General features: G+C 42.1%; 1 protein-coding gene across 1 annotated transcript in view; it reads right to left on the bottom strand.

The window, feature by feature from the left end:
• Window positions 1–10: 10 nt before the first annotated feature.
• TAF5 (TATA-box binding protein associated factor 5) overlaps window positions 11–15,264 on the bottom strand; it is a 42,697-nt gene continuing 27,443 nt past the window's right edge. The window contains exons 8-11 of the mRNA XM_030202808.1: window positions 14,817–14,981; window positions 12,168–12,345; window positions 10,537–10,714; window positions 11–10,302 (exon numbers count right to left, since the gene is read on the bottom strand). Coding sequence (XP_030058668.1) covers window positions 10,085–10,302; window positions 10,537–10,714; window positions 12,168–12,345; window positions 14,817–14,981 — 739 coding nt within the window. The 3' untranslated portion in view covers window positions 11–10,084. The remainder of the gene's footprint in view (window positions 10,303–10,536; window positions 10,715–12,167; window positions 12,346–14,816; window positions 14,982–15,264) is intronic.

Genomic DNA, 15,264 nt, shown 5'->3' on the forward strand with positions numbered 1-15,264 from the left:
ATTTGTCATCTTTATTTACAAAATATTTTAAAAAATACAAAAATCAATATACAGGAAACTAGTGATGCTTCACCCCCGTTCAACTGTATTTACATTTGACAGAGCCAAGACTATTCTGGAGGTATATAACAGATAAATAAAAGTTTCATTCATAACTTAATAATAGTCTTATTGCATAGAAGCTGTGTGTGAGAAAGTATGTACCTGCTCCAACCATAATTTCACATTCCCATGCTACCAATGAGACACCCCCAAGGCTTTACCTGAATGAAGAACAGGAAAGTTTGAACACTCATGTAATTTTCCTTTTAAAAACAGGCAAAAGTATGTTTATAGCTCTTCTCCTCTACCAAAAAGAGAAGTATAATTTATTTTATTTTTCTGACCCAATTAATTTCATATACTGACTTACATCCAGAAATTAAAATAAAGGCTAGATGGTAGCACTCCAGTGGCATGGTGTTTCAAATCTAGTCACCCCAAACCCAATTCAGCTTACTCACTGTTAAATGCAGCTTAATTTTTAGCAAAGTGCTCAGTAGTTAACTATATTTAAGGCATTAACCTTAATAACATCAAAATCCCTCATGCACACACACAAAAAAAGCTGATGGTACATGTTTGACAGTTGCTTCTGGCTTAACAGTAGACTGTGAGATCTTTGTTATCTAGGTTCTTTGCCCAAGCCCAGATTTTGGGCTGGATATATATATATATATATATATATATATCATATAAATTTTCTATAACGATGCATCTATATCCTGTACTACTATCATAGCACTTATTCAACCTATTAAACATGCCATGCAGATAGGCCCTAAAACACTGCCTCAGATACAAACTGTAAGGAAAAGTTGTCTTACCTGGCAACTTTCTTTCCTTTAGTCCTATCAGTTCAGGCAAGTGGGTTATGTCAGCAGACCAGCAGATGGAGACAGAATAAAAGTAGTTCTTTGTGTGTTGCCACTTAAATGTATTGTGCACCCATAGCAAGTTGTGTTGGAAAGAACCATCACTTTGACATCCAACAAGCCATACTCCGCCAATGCATTGTGTATGGAAACGGACATGAACTCTAGTGCCGTGCAGCATAGTGTCTGCATCATAAGTTGTAAGCGAAGGAGCATGAGTATAATAGGAAAAGTGTTTCAGATTAAGCTTGCAAAAGAAAAGAAGTGCAAGGATAACTTGCTTTGTGCAAACAAATGAACAGGGAGGGATTCTGGACTGGTCTGATATGTCTTACCTGATAACTTTTTCCTTTAGTCCTAACTTTTCCTTCCTTAGCATCCTATCAGACTAGTCCGGACAAGTGGGATATAGAAAAGCAGTTCCCCAAAATGAGATGATGCTAAAAAAAGAAAACAAAGCAAAGGAGAAAAATGACAGCTGAATCAAACTGGAAAAGGAAGTTGAGGGGAAGTGAAGAAAGGAAGCTGAGGTGTTCAGCTTGAGAGTCAACACCCTCAGCTTGAAAAAAAGGGAGATGCAGCATCCTGTTGCAAAAGAAGACAAAGCTATGCAGCCTCGGAAAGGGATTTAGCACTATGAAGGCTGGAAAAGGGAGTGAACTTGCTCAGTTTGTAAAGAGAATAGACTAATCCAAGTTCAGAACAGAACTGAGCTATCAAGGTGGTAAAGGAGGTATGCTGAACTACCTAGCTTGAGAAGAGAGGTGGGCAACTCAGATATGAGATTAGTTTTCATTTAATATACCACTAATTGAAAACACCACCACAGAAGTTTATAATTCAGTTAAGAAAGAGAGAGTCACACTGCAGAGACTGAGAAATGAGCTTACCAAGAGAGGTGAGCTATGCCACCAATGAAGAGGACTGAGTTATGGAAGCAGAAAGGATGGCTGTGAAGATCATAGATGAGAACTGTTCTCAAGAAGAGAGCGAAATGTTGTAACCTGTTCTGGGTGTGGTTTGGAGGAGGGGCTAAATAATTGAATGAATCAGTAAATAAATCGGTCAATATGTAGACCGAAACAGCTTGAAAGGAAGCTAAGCCCTTTTATTTGAAAAGATGGCTGACCTAATTGATCTGAATTCAGAGGTGAGGCGCTCAACCTGAAACTGAAGCTAAGATATTTAGCCTGAGCAAAGCGCTGAGCCCTTCAGCTTGAGAAATTAGTTAAGGTATCCAATGAGAAAACCAACTTTGGCATGCCCTGCTGGAAAGACAGTAGTGTATGCAGTTGGTATTTCAAACTACATTTACAGCTGGATAATACAAGTGACTTAACAGCCCAAGGATACACCTGCTAAATGTCTGAACACAACTGCTGAATGCAGAGATCTAACAGCATCACTGAACCCTGATTTATAAAGGGAAAAAAACAGACAGTTGGAGCAAGGTAAACCAGCGGTACGCTTCAGTGGAAGGTAGTTAAAGAATCAACAGTGTCTAGGGAACCAACAGTGTCTAGGGAACTGACCCTAGTAGTCTGCGGAAGAAAATGACAACTACCACATGGGATAAACTGCTGACCAGAAATAGCTGGAAACACAACTGAGCCTCTCTGCCAGGGCTAAAACTTAAACTGATGGCCCAGTGAAAAATGCTGACAGAGCTAGACTAAATAGGGGAGCCATCAACAGGAAGATGTATATAGCAAGACGTCTCTGTGAGGCTGCCACTCAATCAGCACTGTAAGCAAGAGTCACCCCAAGCTGCCCACTTGGATAAGGAGACAAGCTGTCAGTACTATAAGACACAGTACTGTATATATCACTCTGGTAACAAATCAATTGGCTTAATAAGGCAGAAACTTCCATTGATTTGGCAAGAAGGGTAGACCTGGTGGAGCCAAGAGAAAGGTTCACTAAACAATTGAGTCCTGCAGGATAATCAGACATATGAATTGCAAGGGGATGGAAGAGCATTAAGAACATAAGAATAGCCATACTGGGTCAGACCAATGGTCCATCTAGCCCAGTATCCTGCTTCCAACAGTGGCCAATCCAGGTCAATTTATAAAGATTATTTCAGTATGGGAATACCTTGAGCGCACTTGCTAAAGAGGACTTGAAGACTTACAGATGTTCTCTGGTTACATTGATTCTTCCATCCTATTGAGAACACACGATCTTGCAGAAGAGGAGTGAAAGCCTGCTACTGTTACTAAGAACAAAATTGAAATGTTCCTCTGAGAATCACGGTGGGAGCTGTACGACTCCTGAAGTTAGGCTGCTATGACTAGATCAGTGTCTTCACTGACTGAACAGACACAAGCTTCAATGTTCACACTTGCTCCCCAAAGGAATGTATACCATATACCATACCTCTGACTGAGCTACTCGATACACAAGAGGAAGGCAGCCTCTGCCAAACACAGATGACATGAACCTCTGAGAATCCGCTGATTGTTGCAGCCTTGCAAAAGAATTAGAAAGTGCAGAGATAGAGAATAGCACAACTAGCTGCAGAGTATAGTGAAGTAGCGTAGAAGCATCGGCTAGCACAGCCGGCTGTTGCAAGTACAGCATACAGTCTACCATCGGGGCTGAAACGTAAATGCAGCCATAAACTTGAAGAGTGTCAGATTCATGTCCTACTGTTCGCATGGATCTGGACAGTTGGATGACACAGTTAAGCAACACTGATGGATACTAGACTGTTCCAGAGGTGGATGGTAAAGCTCCCATGGAATAATGCTGCTGACTGGTGGAACAGAGCTAATGCAGTGCCCACTTGTAGGAGGTGGATGAACAGCAGTGGTTACTGATGCTACAGCCGTGTCAACCAGTTGAACATTGCTGTAAACGCTGCACAAAGGAAACTACTGTAGCAGCACTAAAACAGCCAGCCAACCTATAGATCATTAATGTGCAAGAGCTGACTGTTTTGTCAGTAATGTTCTAGATCCAGATACGGTAACAGCAGTGCTATATGACACTCCTTTAGCCAAAGAAATCAGCTATAACCGATTGCTGTGCTACAGCAGCGCAACACCAGAAAAATGTGTAGCTTACCATGTACTGCCCCATATGCGGGCACTATAGTTATATACTGAAAGCACAGGACAGCAAAGCACTGAAGTAGAGCTCATTTGCTATGGAGAGCAATGACCATTAGCATGCTTGAAATGCAATCCCGTAATTCATCTTAATTTTGTCTTTTATGGTTTTAACAGGCAAAGCTTGTAAGGCCCGTAACTTTGAAGTGCTTATCAGAGTACAGAGAGAGAAAATATAGATGCGCTCACCAGAAAATAAACCATCTAAAAAGAGAAAAAAAAGATTATCTAGTTTAAATTACTCGTATAACATTAAACTAAAATTAGTTATAACTACTTGGTATAACAATCACCATGTACCAAGAAAAGCACAGCTGATCTGTGAATCAGAGAACAGGAGATGAAACCTCTATTACCACAGCTAGCTGCAATACAGCTGACATTTTACAACTTCAGGGTTCAACTGCGCATTCAGCCTCACAGCGATCTTTGTTTTCTCCAGAGTTTATATTGCTCCTACACCAGGCCTATTTATGGAAGTCGGGACAGCCCAGAGTGGCTGCAAGGTGCTTCACTTTCTCACCCCACTGCCCCATTGGCTACTAAGATCTCGTTTCACCACATTTGTCCACTCCTGGATGTCTATCTCTGCTTCTACCACCTTATTTGATGTGGCCTTGGTCTATTCAGAGGAGGAGTCATTAGAGAAGGAAGAACTCCCTCCTAAGGAGGGGGTGACCCCAAAGTACTGAAGTTGTTTCATAAAGAGGAGCTCTGTACTCATTTCTTAGGTATTGGCTGTGCTTTCCATTGATGAGCCTTCTGCTTCAAGTGTTCTATCTTTATCAGTCATGATGAGTGGGCTTAGTCTTCCTAAGGCCTTCTCAATGCATCCATATATTCAAGACTTGATCACAGCAGAATGGAGTTTATAGTTCATGGAACTGAGCGTGGGAAGAGCCATTGGTGGATGGGGTCATTGCCCTAACTGACCTACATGATAGGAAGTTAGAAGGCTCACTAACAAACCTTTGAAGTGGCCTCTTTGGGCCTTCAAGTGACAGTGCAGCTCGTTCATGGCTAGAGCATGGCTGAAGTGGCAGCAGCAGTCTGCAACACAAGACAGGTGCCATAACAAGCAGGGCTGGCCTACTTATTGGATGCTATTTATAACATGTTACGGCCTGAAGTATGTCTTTGGCTATCAAGGCACGCTGGCAATGCTGGTTGCGGCATTGGACAGTGGATGCAGCGTGAGTTACATCTAGTTAAACTGCCCTTTTGAGGCAAGTGGCTATTTGGATAAGATTGCAGTAGCTTGGTGAAAGAACTGGGGGGAAACGAAGCCCCAGCAGTAGGTGGAGGATAAACTGAAAATATCTGGTTTTCCTTCTACAGGGCGATCTTGCTTTTGAGACAGCAGACAGTACAAGTATGGGCGTCAGCAATATGGTCAGAGGTCCCGCTTTCAGGCATGCCAATCTCCCTTTTGTATAGATAGGAAGTCCTCTCAGTGAGCAAGAGTGCCCAATGCCTCTAGGGATTTGCAATGTTGAGAGGCTGGTCCACTCTTCTCTTCCTCCTGTGGGAGGACGTCTACAAGAGTTTCGGGAGAAGTGGACCAAAATCACTTCAGACCAGTGGGTTCTGAATATTCTTAGACAGTTACAAGTTGGGAGTTCTCCCGCCCAGTCACTCCTCTCTTCTTGCACTCTTTGTTGAAAGGGAACCAAGGTGGTCAAGGTTCAGGCCACTGTAGGTTCTTTGCTGGCACTCTGGGCCATTCTTCCAGGTCCCAAGGTCTAACACGGACAAGGCAGATATTCTCTCTACTTCACTGTCCCAAGGATGGAAGGCACTTTTCATCGGGTCTTAGATCTCAAAGGTCTAAACCGTGGCCTCTGAGTGTCCCACTTTCAAATGGAAACACTAAGAGCAGTTGTAGCTTTGGTTTAAGACTGAAAACCTCTCACCACCTTAGATATCAAAGAAGCATTCTTACATATATTCATATAGTGGCTGCATCAGAGGTTTCTCTGTTTTGCGGTGCTGGACCATCACTTCCAGTTCAGGGCTTTTCCTTTATCTCACAAAGACACCAAGAACATTTATGGTGGTGGCGACGTTCTTCCTTTGGCATCAGGGAATCAGAGGTCACACATACTCCACGACTAGCTCATGTGTATGTTGTCCTATTCAGACAGTGTGGTGGCAATGGTCAAAGTTGTTAATTTTCTGCAGTCGTTAGGCTGGCTGATCAATTTTGAGAATAGCAGTGGGTGTTCTATTTAACACAGCAAGGGAGAGGATCTTGGTCACAGGAGGTCAAAGCTGGTTCAACAGATTCATCCTTTCCTCAGTCAAGGCAGCCCAGGGTCTTGGACTACATCCAAGTTCTGTGGTCAATGACAGTGTGATGACCACATATCGCCACATTTGGTCATTCCTGTAATGACCACATATGGCCAAGGGCTCATATGGGGTCATTACAGAAATCTCTTCTCAGCCGCTGGTTTCCAGTGTCACAGAGGTACAACCTTCCTCTTTCTTGGATGCTGGTAGCCAGACGGAGTATGCAGTGCCGATTGTTGTACAGAAGTGTTGCCATTGCAGCTCCTTCTCCAATAAGACAATGGGAGGTGATGACAACGAATACCAGTAAGTCGGGATGGGGAGCTCACTACAAGTTCTATCTGTCGGCAGTTCACCTCATTGGGTCTTTGAATGTGGAGGTGAACTTTCTCAGCAGGCACTCGAACTCAAGAGAATGGGAAATATCCAGCCAGGTTTTCAGATGATAGTGGAATGATGGGGTTCTCTGCTTCTGGACGACAGTGATGAAAAAGAATACCAGTGTGTCAAAGTTCTGCAACGTTGAAAAGAACCGGGATCAATGCCCTACTGCTGCCCTGGCTGGAAACACATTTACTCTGTCTTCCCTCCTTAGTCCATGGTAGACTGTTTGAAAAGAATCGCATTGCACCGGGTCAAATAATTCTTGTAGCCCCGGATTGGCTGCTGGATGGGGATCTTCTCCATCTTCTGCAGGTAAATGGCCTAGTGCTCAAAGTGGGTCCATGCTCCTTTGGTCTTACAGCTTTGGTTATAAAAAGGGCTGGGCTGAGATGAAAAGGTTATTCTGATTCGGTCATTGCTACCTTGCTTCAAGCTCGGAAACACTAAAGCCATGGCATGAGAGGATGGAGGATGTTGAGGGCTGGGATTCTGAGCACGGACTTTATCCCTTCTCTACTCTGACCAGGTCTTCAGAAAGGATTAGTGTTGGGTTATCTAAAAGTTTAGGTTGCGGCTTTGGTCTGTTTCAGAGGCTGATTACAGAACACAATTTGCTTCTCACCTGAATATCGTTTGCTTCTTACAGGGAGCAGCCAGCTTGTGGCCTCCCTTTTGTAGGCCGGGTCCTTAGTGGAGCCTTAATTTAATCCTTTGGACTCTTCAGAAGCCTCCTTTTGAGCCACTCTGGAAGGCCTTTTTGAAAGATCTTTGCTAAAGCCAGCATTCTTGGTGGTGGTTGCTTTGGCATATAGGGTTGTAGCATCAGGCTCTCTCTTGTCAGGATCCTTTTTTCCGTTTGTCATAGGCGGGGGTCTCTCTGTGCATGGTTCATTCTTTTCTTCTGAAAGTGGTATCAGTATTTCATATCAACCAATTGGTGGAGCTTTCCTCCTTTCGCAGACAGGATGAAGACACTCTGTATACTTTCATGAAGTTTTTCACTCTGCACAGAGTCCTCATTAGATATCTGGAAGTCAAGAATCAGTTTCACAAATCGGAGAAACTGTGCTTTTTGGTAAACAGAGGCATGGCCTCATGGCTTCCAAACCCACAATTTGTATATGGCTGAAGAAGTATATCTCATCAGCTTATTTGCTCATGAGGGAAGCAGGCTTCTGTGGCTTTGCGGACTCATTCTTTGAGGTATACAGCGCCACCCTTGGCGGAGCCTACCTTACTGTTTCTGGTGGATATTTGCAAGGCGGCACTACAAGGTGGATGGTGTGGCGCACTCAGGAGCCAGTTTTGGGGCACCAGGATCCCACCCATTCTAGGGATTGCTTGTGAACATTCCACATGTTCTGGAATAGTGGGAAGCTACATAATGGAAGGAGAAATTAATCTCCACTATTCCAGAGGCTGACCTGAGCTTTCTGAGATGTTTAGTCAGGGCGAAGCAATGGGTCTAATAATGACTGTCCTTGTGCAAGGTGCTTCCTGCATATATCTTGTTCTCTACAAGTTGTCCAGTGATGAGAGAGATCCACACATTTGCTTGTATGGTTAGTGTTAGGCTACAAAGTCGTTGAAGGTGGTTGTGTTTATTCTGAGTTTATCCTTACAGCTTGTTTACATTAATAATGAAGAGCTGGATGCCAAGAGAGTCATGTCTCAGCTCAATTTTCAGTTCTCTATTGGTTGCTGGACAACTCTCCACAGATTCTGGAATAGTGGGAAACATTAATGGAAAGAAAATTGTCAGCTATCCTTACAGCTTGTCTATGTAAACATTGAGAAGAGCTGGATGTTCTCTCTCTCTGCCTGCTGGTTGCTGGACAACTCTCCACAGCTTCTAGAACAGTGGGAAGGATGAATGGAAAGAAAATTATCAGATAAGACTTACATTTTTCCTTGCTGCTGCCAGTACCCAGCTTACATTTTGGAAGATGGACCATAGGAAACTGTAATGAACTACTTTTTACAATCAAGCTCATTTGTTTTTTTACATCCAAACTTTTAAAATAAAGGGTTCCTTTTATTAAACTATGTTACAGCTACTGCAGGTTTTAGTGCATGATAGCCATTAACACAGACCAACATTAAAGCCAGGCAGCCTACTGCAGGTAACAGTGGATGGTGAGCTTTTGAGGGGCCAAGCAGAGGAGGGGCCCCCTCAACTGTTTGCATTAAATGCAGCTGCTGTCCCAAGTGTTCAATAAATGTATAATGTCACAATAGCACCATGCAAGCACCTCCCTTCCTGGGATGCTGGTAGTTTATCTGCACAGCCATGAGTGTTTCCACTTAGATCTGTGTTTCAAAATGCTGCTAATGGCCCCTAGCAGTAGTCTCTCAGTACTACAGCTAGGGGGCATTGGTACTATTTTGAAACCCCAGGGCAGGAGTGGAGGGTAATTCTTTCCATCCTCTGCCACTAGATGAGGGAGCCCCACGGCTGGGTCAAGATCTGGAGGAGCAGAGGAATTTTTGGACACTTAAGACAGCGCTAAAGCCTGTTAACATGAACAGGCTTTGCCCTTACTGCACCTTAAGTTTTGCATTTAAGATGCAGTAAATAACAACCAACTGCAAGTTAACAAAAGGTTTTCCTAATGATCACTAAGGTGAGAGGTTCTAAACCCAGTCCTCAGGCCACACCTAGCCAATCTGATTTGCATGCAAATTTCTCATGCATATTCATTGTAGACATCCTGAAAATCGTGACTGGCTAGGTATGACACAAGGATGAAGTTGAGAATCCCAGACTTAAGCTGAAATGGTCTCATGCCCGGTTTTGCTTGGCTTTGTTTATTCAAGGTGGTACAATGACTGAAATGGTGACTTAAACAGAACTCTAAATATCATTAAGATTAAGATCTATTTCTATTAAAAATTATCTCAACCATTAGCACTAGGTTTTCCCAAGTTCTCTTTTCCAGTTCTGCTTTCACAGTAGTTCCTGCTGGAGTTTTGCAGAGTGTAAAAAGGCAAATTCCCCCCCCCACACACACAGATTTTCCATTTGTTAAGTTCTGCTTATGGAGCATGAGCCATTTAGTCAAGATCACTTCAGAGGTCTGCTACAAAACAACTCACATGAGCTTTAGATGAGAAATAAGCATCAGCAAGCTGGTGTTCAATCCTCCAGGATTCTGATAAGAAGGCTGCTACTTTTGAATTGAAACGTGGGTAGTTAAGGCTAATTTGTTCGGGGGAAAAAGAGTCATTTTGTATTATAGCACATTCCATCCAACCATTAAACAAGTCTTTGCTTTGTATTTTACATTTTGTAGTAACTCAGTATGAGCTAAATTAAATCTATTTCCTGTTTTTGTTTTGTTATTATAACAATAACTTGGAAAATGAAGTTTGTCCTCCTGTTTACTGGGGTACGTATGCACCCACAGCCAGGAGCAAGTTTCTGCGGGTGAAGTGGAGATGTGTGACAGGTGTGGACTTGGTCATGTAGGTCCCTAGCAGGTAGTCCTGGGAGCTCTCAGGTAGGTTTACGTGGCCAGTAGCTGCAGTAAAGTCATCTGTCTCTAAGTCTTCAAACACTTTTACAGCATCCCAGAAGCGCACTGTGTTATCCATCGAACCTAGCAAAACAAAGGAAGAGGGGGACTTTTACCCATACTTTAAATCACTGTTACCATTATCACAAACATAATTTCACATAATTATTCTTTTAAAAAATTTTTCATGTACAAAATTGAAATAATAATAAAAAACCAGAATGGAGGATACTGGTTTAAATTATCTGAACATAAAATTACCCACTCTAGATACATTATAACATTCTGATGTGGTAAATGGTCATTTAAAAGACTAACCTGATGCTAAAATTTCCCCATCTCTACTGAACCTCAGGGCATAAACTGTGTTTGTGTGAGCTTTAAGCTCTCCAACCATCAAACCATGTCCAATATCCCAGAGGAGAACTCTGCCATCAGTTGCTCCAGTAGCAAGGAATTTCCCATTGGGAGAAAATGACAGCGAGTGAATTGGTCCCTGAAAAATAAAACCCACAGGTAAGCTGAAAGTCAGAGTGCATGCATACTTGTTAGGGACAATGGCAGCTGTTCTGCAAAATTAAAGCAGGAGCTCCATTTGTCCTGTAGTAAAAGATTTGCCCTACAGTGAACAGTGTAGGTCCTCAAATGTAGACGGGAAAAAAATGATATAACTAATGACTTAACTAATGATTAGTCTGGCCATTCGAGACCACCAGTGCATTGCTCATTCCATCTGCCTTTTTTTTTTTTTTTTGGCATTTTTTTCTTGTTTACCTTCCCTTAATTTTCTTCCTCACCTCCCCCAGGAGAACTGCCCATAAGATCCTCAAGCCTTTGATAAGGGACTGAGGGAGAGCTTCTGGAAGTGAAAGCCACAGTACCAATCATGTCTCCCAATCAAAGTATTTACCACTCTCCCCCACCCAGACCTCTTCTGGGGCCTGACAGTAGATGGCTCTTTTCGCAGCAGGGGATTGGGAAGAAGGTTCTGTGTTGTTGAAGTGGAGCAGAAGAAAAATAAACCTCATCCAAAATATGCCTTAATACATTTCTATGGAAAATGTAGCGCCAACATTTGCAATATACATACACTGATTCACTGTAACACAGTGATTAAGGAATTGCACCTTTCTAACTGCCTTCTACTGATCAGACAAACAAAAAAAGCAACACTGAGCCTTCAAGACTGAGACAACAGGAGTATTTTATTGACAAGTGGCCCAACACGGGCCGTGTTTCGGCGTTAAACAACGCCTGCCTCAGGGGTCAGGGTCCAGATGTGATTTGTTTAAAAATGTGTATGTATCCAATGTCTCCGAAAATAAATGGAGAAGATCTTTAAAATCAAGCTTGCCTGCCGGGATCAACAGCCACAATGTAGAGTAAAAAAACTCCTGTGTTGGCCTTGTCTTTAGCAAAAGCGACTTGTAAATTTTGCTAAAGACAAGGCCAACACAGGAGTTTTTTTTTACTCTACATCGCGGCTGTCGATCCCTACAGGCAAGCTTGATTTTAAAGATCTTCTCAGTTTATTTTCAGAGAAATTGGACACATACACAATTTTAAACAAATCACATCCAAACCCTGACCCCTGAGGCAGGCGTTGTTTAACGCCAAAAGACGGCCCGTGTCAAGTCACTTGTCAATAAAATACTCCTGTTGTCTCAGTCTTGAAGGCCCAGTGTTGATTTTTTGTTTGTGTACTTTTTTATGTATGCTGTTTACCCTCTCTGTTCGGTTTCTACTGATCAGACAAATAGAAAGTACACCCTCCCATACACAATCACAGAAACATATCCAAGCATACACATACATACCAAAACATGCAAACATATACACACATCCCTACAATATCCCCCCCCCCCCCCACACACACACACATATATATGCATTTACACGTAGAGAGGTTGGAAAGAATTCTATGAACCATGCTTTCCCCACTTGTTTACCTTATGCCCAGTAAAGATTCTAACACAATTGCCATTCAGAACATCCCAAAGTCTGACTGTCCGGTCTGATGAGCCCGTAGCAACATAGTTTGAATTGGGGTGGAATCGCGTACATGTGACGTCAGCAAGATGGCCAGCAAAAATCCGCAAAGGCTGGTAATGGTCTGTAGCCCACAAGCTTGGGGAATAAAAATGGAAATCAATTATTATTATACTAAAATGAACCAAAGTGAACTAGAACCCTCAAACGTTCACTTTTAGTTCTTGGCTTGCTAAACTGTGAGATATCATAGACCATCATAAGTACTTGTGGATTGTGAAGATAATCTTTTAATTTACCGTATACTTTACTATGTCACAAAAACTAAAAAAAAACAAAAAAAAAAACAAACTTATAAGTAACTTAAAAAATATACACAAATCTTGAAATAAAAAGTTTGGCAACTATTAGATCTGCCAATGATTTCCTCCAATTCCTTAGATACTGACATTCTGTAATCACCTATTCCAAAGTCTCTCACCCAGCATAAGTCATATTTGTAGTTTTATCAATAGACACAGAGAGCCCAGTGCAATAAGTGGTGCTATCCTTTTGTACAGTAGGTTACTTTTAATTTTCCCATACTAACTTTACTCCTAATGCAGTAAGGGCTTCAGTGCAGAAAAAAATAAATTAGTAAAACCACTGCACTAAAGTGTTGCATGGTGGGCATGCAAATGGCCAAACTCAATGGCTGAAGAAATATGTTGAATAAAATTTTGCAAGATGGAGGAGGAAGTGATGTCACCAAGAGAAATGGCTGCCTGACACGAAGGCTCTGTTGCTGGTCTGAGTGATTTATCCCCTGCTGAGCTCATTAGAATATATAGTGTGAAGGTCAGGTGGAATCTGAAGGTATGATGCGGCATGATGTCCAAAAAGAAGGCAGATGAGTTGAAAACGGTGCCGTGAAACTACGATCAGCCAGTGAGTCTGGGGACTATGTAGCTTTGGCCTGCATGAGGAGGGTAGCAGAAATGAGAGCTTGGCTGCGCTGGAACAAGAGACTTTGTCAATATGGGGGAGTTTGGAAGGAGTCACTAAGGCAGGCTTCTTGGAATTATCACAGATAAGAAAGACTCAGGACTGATACTCTGTACCATGAGCTCCAGCAAACCTGTTTCCTGCCCCCCCCCCCCCCCCCAACACTTTTTTTAAATTAATTAATTTTTTTGAAAAGGACAGCTCCTCAAGAAACAGGGAAGAGGTACCAAAGACAGGGAGCTGAAGACCTCCAGACTCAAGTCACCTGCAAAACTCAACTGGGGACCAGTTGACCAACCTGACCAGGAGCAAACCACTCAGAATCAGAAGCTATCCTGCTGGAGATAGAAAATACTGACAAGCTGGACTGGGTGCCATGAGAGATATGTCTCAGCTCAGTTTTCAGTTCTCTATCTCCACCTGCTGGTTGATGGACACAACTATCCCACAGGTTCTGGAATAGTGGGAAGCTATGTAACGGAATGCTTCAGTTGGCAGACTGACCTTAATGGTGCATCCCTATGCACTGCAGCAGCAGGGAAATGGAGGATGCCACTGGACACCTGCCTATATCAAATAAGCACTACTGGTCTGCAAGGAGGGGTCCCAGCTGCATTGGAGAACTCTGGTCAAGGGTCTCTCTTTGCCCAGTGCCCAAGGCCAGGGTGCACTAGACCAAATAGGTGGGCGGTTCAGCAGATTGATATTTGGATGTTTCAGTGCATTTTTATTTAAAAAAAAAATGGTTTTATATAGAGGACCATTAAATTAAATTTTGAAACATGTTAATTTTAGTGTACTGACACACATGTAAGTTGCTTGTGTAGGCTGCCTTGTAGTTATCTAACATGTACTTATATGTTTTTAGATATACTGACTCCTGAAGCATGCATCTTGTTGCTGAAACACAGTTCCATGTTGAGTCTGTATGAATTCTGATATCTATTTAATACATTTATTGTAATCTCCTTCTGGAATACATGATATTTTGATCGGCCAACATTCCTTCCCTACTCTTTGGATTCCCGTGGACTTGCTTTCGTAGGGAACTGTCCTTCTTGCTATACCTGTGGGAGGTTCAGCTGGCCATTTTTAATGTTTACTATTTTATTTAAAATGCAGCAAAGCCACTGTAGATCACTGCAGCAGTGTGTACTGTTTTTTCTGTTGGCACACACTTTTCAACACTGCAGTATTTTGCATGCAATTCGTTTATTGCATTGGGAGTAAAAGATTTTTGTGTGCGCACCTTAGAAAGCTATTCACTGAAGCTTAGTGCAGTGTTCTAATGAATGGCTTACTGCATCAAGCCTGTAATGAGGAAAACAAGCACATCTAACATAAGTTGCAAATATTCTCTGTGCTCACACTCGCACTAAATAACCAGAGCAACAAGTTTCATCACTCAAACAGTTCAGCAAGTTGACCTATTTCATCAGCATGGCAACATATGAAATAACTTGTTTTCCTACAGCTCACATTTTAGAAAAATAAAATCTTCAGCATCTTTGTAAAAGGAGAAACATGTTTGTATTGGATTACACTTCACCCAGCAATAAATGCCAGAGAGCTACAGGTACAAGGCAGGATCTCGGTTACAGCCATACAACCTACTAGCTTCTTACCGTGCAACTCTGTCATGACCTCCAGATATAAAATAGTAGCCAAAGGGAGAAAACTGTGTGTCCCATACAGGATAATTGTGTCCTTTATAACCTACTAGACAAGTGAAGGTCTGCAGGCTCCACAATCTAATGGTGCCATCCTCTGAACTGGACAACAAGTAGTTTCTACAAATCACAAAAAGAAAATACAGCTGTTTATATAGCTTTGAATTTCTTCACACCTTTACTCAGTGACTAGGTGAATGTGTGTTTGAATATAAGAAAGCTATTTTCATAAAAAGCATTAGATTAATTCTTCTCCAAAAGAAAAAATAAATTAGTGAAAAAAAGACAGCACTGTTGCATATGGAGAAAGTGTAACTCGTTCACACTGATGTATGATTAGTGTTGTAATCTGATGCTTGAGCATTGATGCTATTGTAATTTCTATGCCTTTGACTCAATAAAG

This window comes from Microcaecilia unicolor, chromosome 5 (assembly GCF_901765095.1).
Source record: "Microcaecilia unicolor chromosome 5, aMicUni1.1, whole genome shotgun sequence".
In the NCBI taxonomy this organism is placed as follows: Eukaryota; Metazoa; Chordata; class Amphibia; order Gymnophiona; family Siphonopidae; genus Microcaecilia; species Microcaecilia unicolor.